At 41.7% G+C, this 21,983-nt stretch overlaps 1 protein-coding gene across 2 annotated transcripts in view; it reads left to right on the forward strand.

Annotated features, from left to right (window-relative positions):
• MTCH1 (mitochondrial carrier 1) overlaps positions 1 to 21,983 on the forward strand; it is a 414,326-nt gene that overhangs the window by 230,578 nt on the left and 161,765 nt on the right. For both annotated transcript variants that reach the window (XR_013594892.1, XM_078644353.1), the window contains exon 11: positions 20,909 to 20,984. Coding sequence is in view for 1 of the 2 variants with exons in the window: in XM_078644353.1 (XP_078500479.1) it covers positions 20,909 to 20,984 (76 nt within the window). In the remaining variant the exon portion in view is untranslated. The remainder of the gene's footprint in view (positions 1 to 20,908; positions 20,985 to 21,983) is intronic.

Here is a 21,983-nt window from a genome sequence, read left to right on the forward strand (position 1 = left end):
TCCATCTATAAAAAGGCCCCCTATACGTTCAATGTAAGTGAAGTTCCTGTATTACAAATGCCAGGGGCTCCATCACGAGTGCATAAAGAAGGAGAAATAAGGGGTCTTAGTTCCCATTTAATATAGGGGGTCTGATAATGATCTGTTTAGACTGATACTGATTTGGCTGTGTGACTGGTATACAGGAGCGAGATCCATGAAACCTGTTTCACATTCTCATTAGAACTCTCATCATAAATCCCCTTTCTAGCGAGTTTTGACATGTCTAAAAATGCCACCGTCACCTTTAGGTCTGGGTGTAGTTGGTTCATATGTTGTATATTGTAGACCTGCTGTGGACATACCCGACCTGACTGCAGCACCAGTACTGGCATCGACAGTAGATCAACAGGGAGTTTGGTCGGATTATTAGTGCCTGTATTTAGAAGTGATATTCGTCTGTATGAAGCTCAAGCCTCTTCAGGTTCATCAGGTTTGGGAATAGTGATTGCCACTTCCCTTTGCCAGGTTATATGCTTTATTTAGGTAGCATGCAAGATGTTTATGTAACCTTTGTAATAGTCAGCATTGAGGCTGTAGGTACCTAGTGTTTGACCATGAAGTATGCTTTAACTATTATGAGTTGCATTAGAGGTTCTCTTTCTATGTCCTTTTATGAGGCCATTGTGAGTCTATCTCTGTAGTCAGTTATAACAGACTCAATAACAGCTACCTGAGTGATTCCTACTTTGTCGTAATATTCTTTAAACCAGTTTAAAATATGTGGAGTGTCATAGAAAATACATTTTTATAATTCTTCTACGTGTGCTATGTTGTTGGCTGCCCATTACGGGGTAATAAATCTGGTTAATGTTTTGCCCTGGTGCTTTCTTGCTTTCAAATATTTGTAATTGTCTCGCATTCCATCTATCAGCGTACCTTATTTTCCATTCCATTCGTAGTTCATCTCTTACTTCTTCTCCCTTCATCTTCTGTCTTGGGGCTGTTTCCTCATGCTTCTCTTGATCTTCATAGGTTGTGCCAGCTCTGCTAACTCTGTCCTAATACCTGTAGCATCCGCCTCAGCTCTGGAGCACGCTAATGACCACACGACACACAGAGCATCTTTATTGTTCGGCATGAAATCGTTAACTGAACGCACTGCATCATAGACTTTATTGACCACACCCAGACACACCCAAATACCTCCCAACTGACTATGTAACTTTGTAAGAAGACAGCCTGGGACCACAAGGCTCCTACTGCACATGATCAAACAACACTGCATCTCCGCCTTTGTTAAATACAAATACAGAAACATATAAACATCAGAGTTTATCAATGAGTCCTCATGGTGCTCCCACCAATTTTCCAGATGAAGTCATATGAGGTGAAGGAGTTGCACTGTCATCTGGCAGTAAAGATGTAGACTTGGGTGGACTTGTCTCACTCTTAAGGTCTAGAGCCGATGAAAATCGAGGCAGATGCTTGAAATGAGATGAGTCTCTTGTGATAGACTTTCTGAGATGTTGAGCGGTCACCGTATGTCCTTTACTTGAAAGACTCTCAATGGTTCAGCATCAAATGGATCATCAGTCTTGCATTTACATTTTTATTTGCCTAGGACATGGTCTACTTCTTCAAAAACCATGTTCAAAGTATATCTGCACTTATCTGCATAGATGTTCATCTTACTTTCGCAAGAAGTGTCCGTTACATGAATCTCATCAGTGTCTATTACTCAGCTTGTGGTATATTGTTGTCCCAATGGCTCTCCCGAACAGCAGAGTGGCACGACGTTTACTTGTTGTAGAATGGGGAGTTGACCGATAGGATTGATGGGCTTGACACAAGGCTGACTTAAGATAGATTCTTTCAAGCGCAACGTGCTGAACCACTTTCTTCAGGGTGCCCATAAATCGTACAACGCCATTTGCCTGTGGCCAGAGAGGCTTGCTTTTCTGATGCTTGACGTTCAAACAACTAAGAAAGTCCCTAAACTCTCTACTATTGAAGGGCTGGCCGGTATCAGATTTGAGGATGGAGGAAACACCTCATGCTGCAAAAATATCACCCAGCCTCTCGATGACTTTAAAGGAAAACGTGAGTACTCATCAATAACTACCATGATGGCCATTCTTTAAGGGTCCAAAGAAATCACCTGCAATTTTCTCCTACACTCATTTAGGAAGGTCAGGCATATTTAGCAGATGCTGTGTTGTCATTAGGTATAAGCAGTTACACATGTGACAAGCTTTCAGTTACTTCTCAACTCGTTTGTCAAGGTGAGGAAACCACACTCGATCTCTTGGGGCTCTCTTGGTGGCTGCAATTCCACGATGTCCTTCATGTGCCAGTTCAATGATTTGTTGTCTTAAGCTCGCAGGTATGACAATCCTCGAACCTCTAAGTATAAAACCTTCTTGAGTGACAGAAAAATCTTCATGCACATTCTTGAATTTTGGATATCCAGAGTCATCTGTGAAAGGTCGAGTAAGCTTTCTTCACGATTACGTTGCTGTAATGTCCTTGAGTGTGATCAAGTCTCAGTCTGTATTGGTAGCAGCAATGATCTGCTCAATGGATAGAGCTTCAACTGTGCTAGACTTTACTATAAAATTGATATATGCTTCAGCCACTTTAAACGTTGCACTGAAATGTTGTACCGGCATTTGTGAAAAGTAATAGGCAGGGTTTTGATCCTTCCATGGCTTATGCACAATTGTGTAATGATACTCTTGCAATCTCAACTCCCACCTCTTGATGCAAGAGGGCATCTGGGCTTTCAGACTTCTGAAAATGGTGAGCAGCGCCTAGTGGTGAGTTACAAGGGTGAAATGCTTTCTATACAGAAACACAAGCAAATGTTCCAAGCTGACACTATAGCCAGGCTCTCTTTTTCTGGCTAAGAATAGGCACTTTAAGTCTGAGATAGACTTCTGCTAGCATAAGCCACAATGTGTCTCTGAGCATTTGGATGTCCACTGTGTTGAGCAGTGATCGTGCCCATCCCCACTGGGCTTGCATCTACTATGATCTTAGTGTGTAACTTTGGATCAAAATAGGCCATTTCAGTTGCATTTTCAATTTCATGCTTGACTTTCTTGAAGCTTCTGTCACATTCAGAGGACTATTGGAAGGGAACATTCTTCTTTGTCAACTCACTTAATGGGACACTCACAGTTGCAAATCACAAATGTATATGGAGTAATAGCTGGCCATGTCTAAGAAAGATCGCAGCACGGTCACATCTTGTGGGGGACAAGTGGATGACAATGCTTGTACTTTTTTCAGGGTCAGGAGTCATTCTCCCTTCAGAGAAAATATGCCCAAAGAATTTGAGTTAGGTTTTGTGAAACTCAAACTTTTCTGCATTTAAGGTGAGACCTGCATCAGCAAACAAACAACGTACTTGTATAAGTGCTTTGTCATGTTTTTTCGTGTGACCCCAAATAATAATATATCACCACTGTACTTAAAAGCATGATTGACAGGTTTAACTACTCGGCCAGTGACCGTCTTTTGTATCTGAACAAGCAAACATGAGTTCAAAAAGTAGTAACGTTCCTATTGTTCTCTTCCAGCTCCAGTTAATGGTATCCCGTGTTCAAATCAAGACGGGAGAAGACTTTGGCGCCATATAGCAGTGTACTCCGGTCCGCTCTGTGTAGACTCGTATGTCTTTCTCTCTTGATTTGCTTCGTGCATATCAACACAAATCATGCTGCACCTCAACTGTCCTTCTTTAGTACTTCCACCATGGGCGAAAACCTTGGTGTCAGACCAGTAGAGCGTTCGATGATATCATGCTTTAATAATGCTTCTAGTGCCTTCTCAACAGACTACTACAAATGAAAAGCAATCAGACGGTGTCGCTGAGCAACAGTACGAATGTCCTCATTAATCTTCATTGTCTTAAATTTCCCTATTTCATGAAATAACGACTGGAATTGACTTATTATTTCAGAATGTGGATTGAGGTTGTTGTTGATGGATATCAGTCCGATGTCAGCGGCAGTGCTGAAACTGAGTGGGCATGCACTCAGCGAAGTACCTTGGGAGACATGAATTGGTGATTGTATTGTTGTTTCCTTATGCCTCATGCTTGCTATGAATGACCCTTGAGTTTGCAATGGTGTAGCAGCATGCCATTTGTACACCTTAATGTTTGATGGTGTTAGACGTGGTACAGGAGACAGTTTGTTGTATTTTTCTGCGGACATGATATTGATTGATGCACCACTGTCTACAGTGAAAGTTGTAGGGGAACAATTCACTTTTAGTGTGATCCGGTGGCATCAGCCAAATTAGTTTTATCACTTCACATGGCGATCTCTATTTGACTTGTGTTCTTCTTTGCGAGCAGTTAATCCAAAAAGTGCTTGTAATCCTGCAATCGACATCACCATTGCACACCCATCTTCTTCACTTTCACTCGATGGCATTGCTGAATGGCCTAAGGAAGATGAATTTGATGCTGATCTACTTCTTTTAGGGCCAGATGTAGGTAGGCAAATACCGGTCGGTAACGGCCGAAATTCGGTAATTTCGGCCGTTCCAGACCGGTATTTGGAAAATGAGATGTAGGTGGGCATTTTACTGATTCGGTAATTTACTGAATCGGTATTTTAAGGAATTGGTAAATTACCGATTCCTTAAAATACCGAATCGGTAAGTTACCGATTTTGCTATGTAGGGAGCACTGAAATGAGTGCTTTTCCCCTTTTAGGATTCGTTATTTACCACCAACTACAAGTTGGTGGTAAATAATGAAAACCTTGGAAAAAGCATTTTTTTTGCTTTTCCAACAGTGCCATGTTGCAGACATGGCACAGAATTACAGGTGGTAAAAAGGACTTCCCCCTTGATCAACATTTCCAAATACACCTTACTGGAAGATGAAATCAAAGTACTCAGCCGAGGTTTATCTTTCGTGCCAACCTCAAAACCAGACACCTTCAACACCATAGTGGAACTCCACAAGTTTTTTCGTAAGATACGACTAAGATACTTTTTCAAGGATAAACCTTTTGAGCAGCCCCTATCTGCGACTAATTTCAGGACACCATCCACCTTCGTACCTTCTACTCACGCCATGACTCAACGAATCCTGGCCTATGAGAGCCTCGTCCTACGGGACGTGAACAAAATTTTGGAAGAAAAACAATTTGTCAAGTTCAATACCAGCAAAGCCGAGATACTTGCGTTAAAATCTATAAAGGACAACACCGAGGTGGTAGTAAAACCTGCCGATAAGGGTGGTGCAATTGTTGTACAGGACTTGGACAACTACACCAGTGAGATTATGAGACAATTGAGTGATGGTGTGAGTTACAAGCGTCTAGATGGGGATCCATCTAGAGACCTAAAAGCAGAGATCCTGAGAGTGACACAGGGCGGCCTACAACAAGGCTTCTTGTCTGAACACGAATTTCAGTACCTAAATCAAAAGAACCCACGCCTCCCTAACATCTATACTCTACCAAAAGTACACAAAGATCTTCACCAGCCTCCTGGCCGACCCATAGTATCTGGATGCGGCTCCCTTTTGGAACCATTGTGTAGGTATATTGATTTCTTCTTAAAACCCATAGCAGAAGCAACCACAACTTACCTTCGCGATACCACACATATCATTAATTTGATTGACGGACGTCCGTATAATTCACAGGAGGAGTTTTTGGTAACCTGTGACATCGTGTCATTGTACACCAGCATACCCCAGGATGAGGCCCTGCAAGCCATGACAATTGCCCTCGATAAACGGGAAGCACCGACCCGAGTACCAACATCCTTTATCATTTTATTACTAAAGATCGCTATGATGAGGAACTTTTTCATCTTTCGCGATTCCTTTTACCTCCAGACCAAGGGCGTGGCGATGGGGGCGGCATTTGCTCCAGACCTGGCCATAATCTTCATGTCCATGTATGAAGACATGTTCATACTCAACGATGGCAACCCTTTCAGATCCAAAATAAACATGTGGATGAGATACATAGACGATATCATATGTATCTGGACTGGCAATGAAGAGGATATTGGTACTTTCTTCAACTGGCTAAATGGTCGTACCCCTGACATACAGTTCACCATTCAATATGACAAAAAATCTATTGATTTCTTGGACTTGACTATCTTCGTGGAGAATGAGATTCTACAAACCACCCTTTTCAGGAAACCTGCAGAGAGGAACTCCCTCCTTCTATATTCAAGCCATCACCCACGGGGACTCCGTGACAACTTGCCCTTTGGTCAATTTTTACGGATTCGCCGTAATTGCAGTAAAAAAGACGATTACATGGAGCAAGCAACTATCCTGATGGAACGCTTACTTGAACGAGGGTATCCCAGGCGACTGGTTAAAAAAGCCAAAAAAAGAGCATGGCATAACCCAAGGGAAACCTTACTGCAACCTGGGTCACAACGGAACAACAATGAACAACGCATTATCTGTGTAACCACGTTCTCCACTAAAAGTAATGCCATAAAGAAGACAATCAATAAATATTGGCATTTGATCTCTGAGGATCTTAACTGCAGCAACCCACCACTTCACGCTTTCAGGAAAGCGAGGAATATCCGCGACCACGTGGTATGCTCCTTTTTGAGGACCTCTAAGGAACAATCATTAACATCAATGTGGAACTTACCCCCCATTGTGGGTCACTACCGTTGCGGTTCTTGTAAAGCCTGTCCAGCAACACTACAGACCAAAATCTTTTCCCATGGACAACATCAAGTGACACTTAAGGCGCATACCAATTGTAACTCATCCAATGTAATCTACTGCATAGTCTGCCCCTGTAATTTAATATACATTGGCCAGACACAACAACGTGCCAAAGTGCGTTTTTTACAACACTGCAGTCGCATAAGATGCAAAGTTGAGGGAGCTCCTTTAGTTGACCACTGCAAAAACTTTGATCACCCCCCGGAAAGCCTTAAGTGGACCATTCTGGAACAAGTGAGACTGGGTCCTAGGGGTGGGAGCATAGAACCTATCCTCAACGTCAGAGAGATTAAATGGATCCGTTTTTTTGACTCTGTGCGCATGGGCCTCAATGAATCCGAAAGCAGCTTTGCACAGATGGCCACTTTATAATTCCAGTGTGCGTCTTAAGCACCTTATGGTAGCTTCACGCCAATTTTGTGACACTGTTTCCTTAACATGGACCTTTGGTTACTACGTTTGCTTAATCACAGTACTTGTCCTCTGACATGTTACACCAATAATATGGACATATGAATGTGTTGAGATAGTGTGCCTTAGACCACCTTGTAAGGTAGGTCCGCACTTGCCAAACGTACTATCATCATGCCCTAGGCCTTCAGATGTGTAAACCTTGTTTTGAAAAAGCAGCCTTTTTTAACCGATATAAGATTTTTTCACTATATACTACAATGCAAAAACTTGTTTCTGCCTTTTCCATACATGTTGAATGTAGTTTGTGAATATATCGAATATATACCGTGTCCTATGAAATATGCGCCTTGACTACCTTGTGCTTGGCATGTCCGCGCTTTACCTGGTTAAACCTCTTTGTTTAAAAAACCCCGATTCCCTTTCTTTCACTCTGGTGGATAGCATCTTACCAATTTTAATAACAACACGTGCTTGATTTACAGCTCAGTCTGTCTTTCTAAAATCATGTTTCATGGCCGCGTTCTGTGCAATAATAGTAACGCTAGTCTCGCTCCTGGCAGCTCTACCAAATCCTGACTGTGTCTTATGTTACCATGGTAACGCTAGTCTCGTCTCAGGCGAGTTTAGAAAAGACCTCGGGTTACCAAGGCAGCACTTCCTGATTGCTCTCTGACTGGGGAAGACGCTGGCTCGCGCGCTCCCGAACCAATTTTGCTTCGGGTAAGTGAATTTCGGGCAGCGTTTGTTTAGACGCCTGTCACTAATCCTTCCCCCTTTTTGATTTAGCCGCTAGCTAACAGCAACACTAACTCGGCTCCCATTATTCTACAGAATAACTGATGGGATATACTGACGCGTTTTTGTACCTCATTACGGACAACTAATCCCGCCGCAATGATGGAGATTAAAACACCTATTTGAATGGGCGAATACTACAATACTACGGCAGAGGTAGGATATCTGGCTAAATGTTTTTTTATGTATTTACATTTTTGGCGAACATACCGAGTGATTGGCGCCTTTACCTTTTTGGTTTTTAGACACAGCTACTTCCACTAATTTACATGGAAAGTGCGAGTAACTGATGGGATATACTGATGCGTTTTTGTACCTCATTACGGACAATTAATCCCGCCACAACTATTTGAATGGCCGAATACCATATATTACTACGGCTGAGAAAGGACATCTGGCTAACTGAATATCTAATGTATTTACTTTTTTGGCGGACATACCGAGTGATTGGCGCCTTTTACCTTTTTACCTTTTGGTTCTTAGATACAGCCATTTCCACTAATTTACACGGCAAGTGCCAGGACTCCGTTTTTTCTGAGGCCGTTTTTCAGTTTCATCAGGTAATTTTATGCAGGCCTTGTCATCAATAATACCTCCTTGTTAGTCACCCCTTGTACTGTTTCCAATCCTTCTTCAATGTTTCCTTTGAGTAAAGTTTTGGGACTCTCTCTGAGAGACCCTTTTTACATTTTTGTCTCATTGTTTTGTCTTTAGGAACAGCCCCACACTCTCCCCCCCTCTTCCCTCACGTCCTGACGAAGACCCGCGTAGTAAGGATCTACCGTCCTACATCCTATGGGTCGAAACGTAGACTTTCTCTACTTACTCGAACTCCTACAGAACAGTTTTATGTATATAGCTGAATAGGAGATTTGCTTTTGAAATTCATTCTGATGTGTGTACACTGTATTTGACCCCACGTATGGGGATCTATTTAATTAATTTTTTCTGTGATCTTAAAATGCGGACAGATATAATTGAAGATTTCTTTGACATGTGATGTTTGAACTATCAAGAAATGTTATTTTCTTCCCTGCACCTTCCCCTCTCCCCTGTGGGCTTATTGAATTTTTGTGTATTGTGTAAATATTCATGTTCTGATTAATGATCTAATGAATGTTTAGGACTGGTGCGGTGAAAATATAAACACCTTGCACCTTGATTCGATCTTTTTGAATTAATCTATTCTAAATGTTGTGAATTTAGTAATTTGTTGTGTTCTGTCTGGGACCCCTCTTTTTACATACCGAGCAATTACCCAGGTCCCACTGACTACATGGGTCCAACCCCCTAAATTTATAATATACATGCCCTTAGGGCATGTATGTCTGCAACATGTGCACCCATTCACAATTGAGGGGTGCAACAGGGTGCCAAAGTGACACCCTGCCAACCTTCAATGTTGCCCCCTTTTACCTCCAGGCCCATAGGAATGAATGGCAATTACCGAATCGGTATTTACCAATTCGGTAATTACAGAAATTTTTTCGGTAAAATTACCTACATCCCATTTGCCTGTTCTTAAATACCGAATCGGTATTTAAGAATCAGTAATCTGTGATTACCTACATCGGGCCCCAAGTCTCTACATGCCTCAATTGGTGTTGCCTTTTGGCCTTGTGGGTGTGACCAGAATGCTTATGGAGCTTTCTGTCTCCCATTTTTGCTTCTCGTTGTGACACTCATAGTTCCTCTCCCAGTTTACAGACTGTTATGAAATGGTTTTCTCTCCCACTGCCTTTGCATATCTGTCTAGTGGCGGAACATTTACCTTCGTGTGGAAACGAGAATCCACATCGGAAACAAAAATTCTTTTTCTTCTGAGACATGGTCTTCTGGGCCTCCACTTTGTGATTCTACTTACTTTTCATGATCAACGCTGATTAATTCTGGGTTGTTCCAGCTTCCATATCAGCAGCCTGCAAAGCTGCATGTATCTCAGCTATTGCAGCCATGAGTACCTTTTCTAGACTGTCTCTCTCAGCATACTTCATCGGAACGAATTGGAGAGGCAACCATCGATGAGTCTGAGATGCATGGCTTTTTCTTCATTGAATTTACTGAACTTGCAGTGCTTGAAATAGGGTATCAAGTCTTTTCAAGTTTTCTGTCTTGCCTGGTTCAAAATGTATCTTTCAATGACATTCGGCATTGGATCGAACTTGGCTTCCAAATTTTCCTTGATACAATATTGCATCAGCTTGTGATATTTCCTTTATCACTTCTTTCTCTCCATCACCTGCAAAGTTCTTTAAGTATTTGATGATCTTTTTGTCATCTATTTCTTCTAGATCATCTATGAAGTCATCTAGCGTTTCGATCCATGCAGTCCATCTGGCGCCAATAATCTTGTTTTTTGGCGGTGTCGAATAGTGGTGGTGGCTTCAGGAACGCAACTGCTCCGTCTTTGGTGCTCTTTTCAACAGCCATTGGAGAACTTCAATTTCTTATAGACCTTTTGAGTTGTACTGAATTCCACCAGCTGCCTTTTTGGTAGTTTCTGTAGAGACCAATTGCTTCATAAACACAGCCCCTGTGTTTGTGCTTGAGTTGCTTCACTGGATTGTGAGGTTGTGAGGCGCTTTGTTTTCCGCCTGTGAGTAGACTTTTGTTTCTTGTACCTGATTGTCGCTGCCTTTAGCGTTTCTTTGCACCTTCCCGTCTCTGCCTCTAGTACTTTCTTGAACTTCACTGGCGCTGCCTTTAGCAATTCTTCATACCTGGTTGTTACTGCTTTCAGTGTTTCTGCTTTGTATGGATGATGGCTCTGTGTTACACTGTTAGAAGAATGTGTGATTCAGAGATCACAAAGGGCACGCTCCCTTAACATGAAACCATGGGGTTTCTTCACTCATTTACCCATGAACTTAAATATTTCCAAATGAACCAATCATGTCGCTATTGGAATCATCATATTTTTTATTTCATTTCAAAATAAATTTCTTTGTCAAAATGTTTGGTGCAGTTCATAGAAATCATCAAAAATTCATTGCATTACTTCATGCCCAATGCATTTCGGGTTAGTAGGTATAACCCTTCGTCAGGGGCCTGTGGATGAAAGCATACAGGACCTTAGCATTCAGAATATGAACCTTAGATAATATCATACCATTGCAAATACAATCAGCAACATAAATTGTATCCTCAAACGTTATCAACTACATTCCTAAACATTGGGAAAACATAGTGAGCATTCAGCGACCTGGGTGTAACAGTAAAGTATTGCAGGATATGGTCTAACGTTATCAGCTCTAGTTAGTGAAAAGATAAGGACTGGATGAAACGTGGCGCAGGGTAGGATATGCTTAAATGAAAAAACCTATGTAGTAAAGGGCAACGTGGAAGAAACTAAGTCAAAACGCAGCCTAGCAAACTTACTGAGAAAGTAATGCGCGGGGACTCTCGGCGTTCCGAACGCGGAACCGGTCAGGTTAACGGTGAGTCAATCAGGGGATTTCTTATAGCTCAGTGGTGTAATCACGTGGTGTATGGAACACGAAAATAAAGAAGTCCGGTAAATAAAACAGCTTTAGAATCCTTCAGTGGAAAACTAATCGAGACTGATAAAACACAACAGAAGAAGGGGATGGGATACAAGAAAATAATACAAGAAAATAATGCAAGAAAATGATACGATGCGGTGAAAACCGTGGGGGACTGAACTGCGTACTGATAGGTAGCAGGTTTGTACCACGTGATGGTCAAACCAGGAAATAAACAAACAAATGCATGTAAGTGTATTCCGAATATCGATCACAACGTGAAACTGGTGGAAATAAACAATAAGCGTGCCGAAGGGTTGGGGGTTAATGGAAACTAATGAGTCAGGGAAAAATATGAATGGAAAAGCTAAGGATGCGTATAAGACGTGAGAAAATTGAACGTGTGTGACATTCTATCATAATTCGTTCACATGTAATACATTATGATACTCATGAAGTCAAACCAACCTGGGTATATCACAAAACACTGTAAACAATAGTGGATGGTATATAAAGGAAGTGATCTGTCCATCAAAAGTCTAACGAGCTGAGATTAAAACTGCATGAAATAGCATATTGAGTGATTATGATGAGGGAACGAAGGGACCTCAACTTCAAAGTTGTGCTACAGTGTCAAAGAAAGCATGAAAATTCAATACGGTCATTTATACCTGTAGGTTGAAGGGAATTAAGCTGTTTAATCCAGAAAAATTCAGCCTGTAAACGCTGTTTAACGGGATCCATGTCACAGCGTTGTGGGAGTATCTCCAGTATGGTAAATTTTAGTTGTGCTATTTGATGGTTGCATTCAAGCCAATGGGTAGCCACCGCTGATTTCGTATTCTTTGTACGAATGTTACTTTTATGTTCAGATATTCTTATTTTAATTTTCCTTTCTGTCTGACCGACATATATTTTGCCACACGGGCATTTGATGGCATAAATTAAATTTTTGGAGTCACAGGTTCCAGTGTATTGTAAATCGATTTTATGGCCTTTTGAAGGATGCATAAGAGTTTTCCCGCTAATTACATTATTGCAATGTATGCAATTCAAGCATTTGGACATGCCTTTGTATTGGGTTGTGATCACTTTTTTGGTAGTAAGAACCTCCTTTAGATTTCTTGATCTTTTAAACGCAAAAGTTATTTGTTCACTGTACAAGTTTTGCAAATCTGTTTCATTCTTGATTAAAGCCCAATGCTGATTGATTATTTTCGTGATCTTTTTGGATTCTGTAGAAAATTTCAAGACGCATACTTTTTTTTGTTCTGTGGATTTAAGTGTGGACGTCAATAGGCTTTCTCTCGATAATTTAGCTACTTTTCTGAGTGATTCTTCTAAAATCTCTTTAGGATATCCTCGGTCAAGGTATTGTTGTTGTTGCTCTTCCATATTTTTTTCTAGAATATGAGAGTCAGAGGTAATTCTTTTCAATCGAATGAATTTAAGATGTTATCGTGTTCAAATGTTGACATAAACAAATTAGCATAAGGCTTTCATTATGTGGAATACTGATTATTGGTTGTGCACAGTTGACGTTGTGTCACTGTACACATCAATTCCACATAATGAAGGCCTTGAAGCTCTAGAATGGAACTTACTCAGAGAGCCGCAGAGCAAAGCACGCTAACAAAAAGATACAGTCTACTTTACAAAAGATTAACAAAATGTATACAGAGGTGGTTAATAGAGTTTCAGAGGTGGAGGAGAGGACAGAGAAGCTTGAAGACGATGTGGTAAAGCTTCAGGAAACTAGATTGGAACAAGAGAAGACATCCTCAGACGTGCTCTGGAAACTAGAAGATTTTGAGAACAGGCAGAGACGTAACAACATAAGAATTCTTGGGGTGGAGGAAGGGAAGGAGGGGGATGATGTGCGGGCATTTGTGGTAGACCTATTGAAAGGGGCATTTCCAGAACTGGAGCAATGAAATTGGGATAATGAGATACAGCGGGCACACAGGTTTCCAATGACTCAGAGAAAGGGCAATAGTTCTACTAAATCACGTGCAATTTTGGTATATGTAGGTAACTTTTTGCTACGGGAAGAGATAATAAGTAAGGCGAAACCACAATCTAAGCGTATATATAAGAACATCTCTTTCTTCACCCGTCCTGATTTCTGCCATGCCACTGTGGAAAGGAGATGGCGTATGAGACAGTTGATAACTCCTTTTCTGAATGCAGGATGTGAGGTTTATTTAATGTTTCCATCTCGTCTCAAAATAATTCTGAATGGACATGTTAGAATTTTCCAGTCTGAAATTATGGCCCAAGAATACCTCACTTCCCTCAGAGAAAATAGGGAGCAGAATAGGGAACAGAATAAACAGATGGTTGAGGTAAGAGAGGGCCCCAAAAAAAATGTGTGAAGCTGCTGAAGAATATGAATACTGAAGAATTAAAGACACATATAATGCTGGATAATAATATTGGATAAAAGAAGACAAAATATGTAAAATATGTTAGAAAAATGTAGACGATTGTTTTTCTGTTGATATGTTATGTTTACACTAGGGTGGAGTGGGGAAGAGTTGAGAGGAGATATGCTATGAGGTGGGAGGGGGAGGAGACGAGACAACCCAGGGGTCTCGGCTGCCAGACATAGGTCCGACGGACCTATTTGCCTGTAAGGGGGGTGGGACCACAGGGGAGGGATGTCTGGGGAGGGGGGGGGAGGGGTGGTGTACAGGACACAATATAACACAATCACAAAAAGATTATGTAGAAGAATGTGATAAACAATCAGATCTTGAAGATATAGAACCAAAATGGATTATTATTATTTTGGGTGTATTCGCAGTAAAAAACAATAAAATAGCATGGATATTAAATTAGTAACATGGAATGTTTGTGGGTTAAATGATTATCAGAAGAGACAGAGGGTTGCACTTGCATTAAAGCAAATGAATGTAGACTTTATATTTCTACAGGAAACTCATATTATGCTCTCACAAGTGCTTTTGCTGGAACAGATGGGCTTTCACGTACTAGCATACTCTAGGCAAGGAACCAAAACGAGAGGAGTAGCAATAATGTCTAAGAATAGGAATTTTGTAGTTAGGAAGAAATTGGAAGATCAGTGGGGGAGATGGGCAATGGTTGAATGTTTGATTGAGGGGGAGTGGACAACTCTTGGGGTCGTATATGGATCAACAGAGGATGACCCAGAAATTCTAGTATTTTTGGATACGGAACTGGCTGTATGGTCACCCCGCATTATAATGGCTGGAGATTTCAATATTAACGGAGCAGATGGGTTAGGGTTAGGCTCTTTCGGTAGGTATCAAGGTCGGAAAAAAAGAGTACATCAAGCATTAGGTAATTTATTAATGAATAACTCCTTATCTGATGTATGGGGGAAAACTAGACCAGATAAAAAAGGATATACTTACTATTCAGCCCCACACCGAATTTGTGTAAGGTTAGACTATTTTTTTGTATCAAATGCATTACTTTCTAGTTCAAAGATAGATAGACACCCCCGAATTTTTAGTGACCATAATCCCCTCATATTAACACTAAAAATAACAGTAACAACTAGAAGTGATAGGGTATGGACCTTTGAAAGAGGACTCCTACAGGATGATAGCTATATACAACATATGTCAAAGTGGATGAAAGACTTTTTTGAGATTAATAGAGGGAGTGCAGCTGTTGGGATAGTATGGGATGCATTCAAGGCAGGTGTCCGTGGAGAGACTCTTAGTTTTAGCACATTTATACGTAATCAGGAGCGGATTAGGAATAATGAATTATTCAAGGCAGTAATAGACGCCGAGGAGGAGCTGCATCAATCTATATCCGCAGGCAGATCAGTCGATCAAGTGCTGATTAAGGTGCTGAAAGCTAAAAGTGATGCAGAAGAATATATTGCAAACAAGGCAGCTAAGAAGTTTATGGCCAAAAGAGAAAGATGTCATGAATTTAGTGAGAAGGTAGGTAGGGTATTAGCTGTACGTACTAGACAAATTGCAGCGTCAGGGACGATAAGGGAAATCAGAGATGTAACAGGTGGGCTACATACTGACCCGCAGAAAATTCGAGAAGTATTTAGGAATTTTTATGAGTCACTATATGATGATAAGCAGATTACTAACCCAACGGAAATAGTCGAGTACTTACAGGGAGTACCACTTGAAAGACTTACAGAGGTAGAGGCAGAATTATTAGAAGAGCCACTGGAAGTACAGGAGATTAAAATAGCAATAGCAGATCTCCCTTCGGGAAAAGCTGCTGGCCCCGATCAACTTCCTATTGAATTTTATAAAACGTTCTGGGAAATACTTGGTAACGATCTAGTAAAGACATTACAGATAGCACAATCAGGGGAATCTATTCCAGGTTCATGGGGGGGAGCAGATATTGTGTTAATTTTGAAAAAGGGGAAACCTGCCACTGAGCCGGGGTCTTACAGGCCGATTACATTAATGAACTCTGACACTAAAATCTATTCTAAGGCATTGGCTACTAGATTTGCTACAACAATAGGAAACCTTGTAAGCAATAATCAACACGGGTTTATTCCTGGAAGGGGCACTACGCACCATACGCGTAAGGTTATCACCTTGTTTGATGCCGCAGGGGTCGCAGGAGACCCGATGGCGGTGATGTTACTGGATGCCGAAAAGGCCTTTGATCGGGTCTCCTGGGACTACCTGTGGCATGTTTTAATAAGGGCAGGAGTTAAAAGGGGGTATATTAGAGCACTACAGACATTATATACAGATCCGGTGGCTTCTATTAGAGTAAATGCAGGCTCTACCCGACAATTCCGGATTAAGCGGGGCACGAGGCAGGGATGCCCGTGTTCCCCGCTTTTATTCGCAATGTACATGGATCCCCTAATTCGCAGGATAGAGCTTTGTTAGAGGATTGACCCCCTATACACACATTTGGGACAATGTAAGGTGCTTGCATATGCTGATGATGTGGCAGTGATTACACCAAACCCCACGGAGGCGATCGAGCAGATAGAGATTGAGGCAAGGAGATTTGGTCAAATTTCAGGGCATGCTTTAAATACCTCTAAGACACAAATAATTAAAAATGCTTATACACAATGTGATGATGTCCGGGTGGTTTCAACAGGGGTGTATCTTGGAGTAAATATCACGCTGAGTTGGATACTTTAGTGGAACAAAACATAGTCCCAATAACTGCTAAAGTAGGGAAGCAATTAGACAGATTAGATAAATTACATCTCACAATTGTTGGGCGAACAAATATTGTCAAAATGATGGTATTGCCTAAATTGTTATATATATTTAGAGCTATTCCTCTTTTTTTCGAGAATAAGTGGTTCAAGACTTGTGAGCATATCATTAACCGGTTTATCTGGGCAAAGGGGAAAACAAGGAGAGCGTACAGATTTATGACATTAACTCGTGAACAGGGAGGGTGGGCGCTTCCAGATATAAAGCTATATTATTGGGCAGTGGCACTCCAATACATGGTGGGTTTACTGGGAGGAGCAGAAGTAGAAGCCCAGGATGAATTTGGCACACTGGCCATCTACGGATTAGTAATGGGAGCGGAGGCAGAAAATCTATTGTTGAAATTTACAGATGCAAGTTATTATAAAAGAACAAGATTTAAGACCATCTTAGCAGCCTATAAAATATGGAAATCCTTCACTAAACGGTTTGGAATTGGGAAATACAATGTCTATACTAGGCTAGAAGGTAATCCCACCCTTCCCAGAGAGGTATTCTCAGATACAGTTTTTAGTGAGTGGGGCAGGAAAGGAATTCGGATGGTGGGTGATATTATAGACTCACATGGCATGATGCAATTTTCAGAATTACAGATACGTTCTGGTTTAGATACGAGGCAATTTTTTAAATATCTCCAAGTAAGAAGCTTTATTAATAAAAAAAAGGGTGGTCCAGTGGGATTTGTAAAGAACTCAATATTAGAGGTTATACAAGCAGGTACAGATTGCACAATTAAGAGGTTCTACTCAGAATTATCAAATTCAAAGAAAGATGACCTGGAAAAGTGGGCGGATAAATGGGCGAATGGTTTAGATATAGACCAAAATTATTTCTATCAATCATTAGATATGGGACAGAAGTTATTATGTTCAGCCTCACTACAATCCCAACACTATAAAGTTTTGTACCATTTATATTATACGCCTGCGAAAATTGCCCAATGGGGAGCAGTGTCAGGTACCAGCTGTTTTAGATGCGATAGTTTAGACGCTGATTTATCTCACATTTTTGCAACCTGCCCCCATTTGGAAACAACTAAGAAGGATATCCAGAGTTTTCTTAATAATGCGTTGGGGATTGGAATTGAATTAACTCCATCAATAATATTATTAGGAGTTGAGGTGGAGAGTCAGACGCAGAGTGGGAGTTTTATTTTTGTAGCGATGGCAATACTGAGATTATGTATAGCCACGGTATGGCTGGATCCCCTCCCACCAACGTTTCATCAATGGTTAGCTAAGTTACTTTCAATTTATAAGTTAGAACTCGCTATTTATGCCCGGAAGGGAAAAAAGGGAAGGGAGCTGGGTATACAAATCTGGGAATCGATTATTCGGTGGAAAGAAGGAAATGCTAGATGATAGACATTGTGTTGAGTTATTGTTTATAATAAGTTTGATGATTTTTTTTTTTTTTTTTTTTTTAGTAAGTTGGTTCTGTCTCAAAAATTGTAACAGCATTAAGACTGATGTAATTATGTAATGATTGGCTTTTGATATGTATATGTACTTTGTATGTTTGTATAGTTTCTTTTTTTCTGTTTTATTGTGACCTGTATATCTTATAAAGGGGGAAAAACTCAATAAAAATATTTAAAAAAAAAAAAATGCATGTATTCGTTTGTTTATTTCCTGGTTTGACCATCACATGGTACAAACCTGCTACCTATCAGTACGCAGTTCAGTCCCCCACGGTTTTCACCGCATCGTATCATTTTCTTGCATTATTTTCTTGTATTATTTTCTTGTATCCCATCCCCTTCTTCTGTTGTGTTTTATCAGTCTCGATTAGTTTTCCACCGAAGGATTCTAAAGCTGTTTTATTTACCGGACTTCTTTATTTTCGTGTTCCCTACACCACGTTACACCACTGAGCTATAAGAAATCCCCTGATTGGCTCACCGTTAACCTGACCAGTTCCGCGTTCGGAACGCCGAGAGTCCCCGCGCATTACTTTCTCAGTAAGTTTGCTAGGCTGCGTTTTGACTTAGTTTCTTCCACGTTGCCCTTTCCTAAATAGGTTTTTTCATTTAAGCATATCCTACCCTGCGCCACGTTTCATCCAGTCCTTATCTTTTCACTAACTAGAGCTGATAACGTTAGACCATATCCTGCAATACTTTACTGTTACACCTAGGTCGCTGAATGCTCACTATGTTTTCCCAATGTTTAGGAATGTAGTTGATAACGTTTGAGGATACAATTTATGTTGCTGATTGTATTTGCAATGGTATGATATTATCTAAGGTTCATATTCTGAATGCTAAGGTCCTGTATGCTTTCATCCACAGGCCCCTGACGAAGGGTTATACCTACTAACCCGAAATGCATTGGGCATGAAGTAATGCAATGAATTTTTGATGATTTCTATGAACTGCACCAAACATTTTGACAAAGAAATTTATTTTGAAATGAAATAAAAAATATGATGATTCCAATAGCGACATGATTGATTCATTTGGAAATATTTAAGTTCATGGGTAAATGAGTGAAGAAACCCCATGGTTTCATGTTAAGCGAGCGCGCCCTTTGTGATCTCTGAATCACACATTCTTCTAATTAAGTAAGGCACTGACAGACACAGTGCGACAAGGTTCGCGCCTTGAAAAAACTTGTCTAACTTGTTCTACATTTAGGAGTGCACGGAGATAACAACCACATTTCTGTGTTACACTGTACCACGGTATCTCTTTCCAGTATGTTTCTGGCTGGCTAACTAGCTGTGCTACACTGTAGGGCCTTCAACTTCTTTCAGGGCCTTGTATGAGCAAGAGCTGCGCTTTGACTCCACTTTCGCCAACCGTAGCTTGCTATTTTGTGGACATGTGACAGGCACAAGCAGTTTACTGGACCTTGGCAAACTCTTAGGGGGAGCTGTATTATTTTTTGGGTGCACTAATCCCCTACTCATTGCCATTTGACCTTGCCACACATGGAGCTCTGGAATGAACGTCTTTATTCTTCGGCATGCAACTGTTAATTGTACACATTGCGTTATAGACTTTGACCACACACACACCCACCCAAATACCTCCCAACTAATTACTCAACTTTGTACAGAGTCTGCCTAGGACCACAAGAGTCCTACTGCACATGATCACACGACAATACAATACCACTCTTCGCTTTAAGTGACTTATGATTCTCTGTATCGCTAACTCCTCTTCCCTGTCCTTAATAACTTCTTCCATCTTTGGCCCACTTTCATTTGGCCTTCCCTGTCTTTACCACATCTTTATCTTTCCCTGTACTAGTAGTCCTCCTAACTCTTCTCCCTCTTTCACTTTTTATACTCTTGCTTTTTTCTTTATTGGCTCTACCACTTCTATACTTTTGTAACTCTGCTTTGTTTGCACCTGCCTCGATGGGATAGCTCAATGAGCTGAATCTATTCACTGAAACAACTTAGATCACAACTAACCCTGGGCGTAGTTCGCGTAGTAGCGCTACACGTAGCTACGCGAAGTGCACTTCGCACTACGCGAACTACGTAGTGCACTGTGCAAAATGCTGTTCGCACTGATTGCACAGTGCCGGATGCTTGTACGCACTGTGCAATCAGTGCAAACCGCATCATGCACAGTGCAAGCGGTCGTTTTCTGCCGCTCTAGTAGATTTCTACTCGAGCTGCAGCTTTCTCAATGCGGACTGGTAGTTTCTCATCGTGAGCGGTCGCGAGCAGACGCGACTACTCGCAATGAGAAACCTGACCTCCACGCGTTGAGAATCTCGCCAGGAGGTTTATTTTCCACGCTCGCGATTGACAGCTTGATGTTGCTGATTGCGAACAAGGAAAAAGTCTCACCGGGATGTCATTTTGCTTGGTCGCGGTCGCCAACTTGAGGTTGAGGACCGCGAGCAAGCAAAAAATGACCGATACATGTGTTTGCACTGTGCTATGTGCAATTCGCGTAGTGCGAAGTCGCGCAAAGTTTGCAAACTACGCGAGCTTAGCTTAGTACTTCGCCCAGGGTTAATTACAACAAGGCCAACTCCGCCTTCTACCCTGGTGAAGCTATGTGACTTGAGCTCCATGAGAGTTTAATGGTGACAACTGTTATTTACAGCGCCTAGAAATGGCACAAGTGCACTATGAAGCGCTATATAAAAACAAAGTATTATTATTCTGCATCTTCCTTCTCGCTCTTACATTTTTCCCGATTGTTGTGTTATCAAGCCACCTCCCCATCTCCCATGGTTACCCTACGTCTTTCAGTTCTCTGCCATTGATACCCTACTACTTGCTCCTTGCCTTGACCTTTACTTTATTTTGTTTTTGATGCGCAGGCTTGCTGCTGGTCTCCCTCCATATTCTCCAGTTTATGCATCATGGACCCGTTGTTGGAAACAACTTTCTTCCCAGGTGAGCTGCTACGTATTCATTTTAGCATGGATTGTTTTAGCTTCGTACCAGATTTCTAACCCAGATCATTCAGGGCCATTAAATGGCACATCAATAACAAAAATTCAGTGCATAAACAATACCTGTGTTCAGGAGGGTAATTTGAGATGAGCCAGGAAGAAAATTGTTAAATATTTGAGCATTAGATGTAACTTGACCTGCACAAAAGTGCAGCGACACCTACGTGACAAAAAATCTGCATCTATGCTTTACCAGATGATTAGGCACGAGACAAATTTGGTTATAGGTGGAAATATCCTATCAGTAGCCTTCTTTCTGGGAATGAGAATTACTTCTCCAACACATCTGTGGCCATGAAGACGGTTAGTGCATGATAATGAACGTTTCTGTTGGGGGACGCCTTTCCCCAGAGGGCACCACTCGATTTCCCCGCTAGGAGGGGGTGACACTGCAGCAGATTGGCCCCTCCAGCCCTTAAAAGGCCTCTCATCCTCCCACAGTGCAGGACCTTTCTTCTGTTGGGGGACTCCATTCCCCAGAGGGCACCACTCTATTTTCCCACCAGGAGGCAGGGAGACTGCAGCAGATTGGCTCAGCCAGCCCGTAAAAGGGCTCTCATCCTCCCGCAGTGCGGGATGCTACTTCTTTTGGGGACTCCATTCCCCAGAGGGCACCACTCTATTTTCCTGCTAGGAGGCGGAGAGACTGCAGCAGATTGGCTCAGCCAGCCCGTAAAAGGGCTCTCATCCTCCCGCAGTGCGGGATGCTTCTTCTTTTGGGGACTCAATTCCCCAGAGGGTACCACTCGATTTTCCCACCAGGAGGCAGTGAGACTGCAGCAGATTGACTCAGCCAGCCCGTAAAAGGGCTCTCATCCTCCCGCTGTGCGGGATGCTTCTTCTTTTGGGGACTCCATTCCCCAGAGAGCACCACTCGATTTTCCCACCAGGAGGCAGTGAGACTGCAGCAGATTGGCTCAGCCAGCCCGTAAAAGGGCTC

This window comes from Lissotriton helveticus, chromosome 5_1, assembly GCF_964261635.1.
Source record: "Lissotriton helveticus chromosome 5_1, aLisHel1.1, whole genome shotgun sequence".
Taxonomy (NCBI): Eukaryota; Metazoa; Chordata; class Amphibia; order Caudata; family Salamandridae; genus Lissotriton; species Lissotriton helveticus.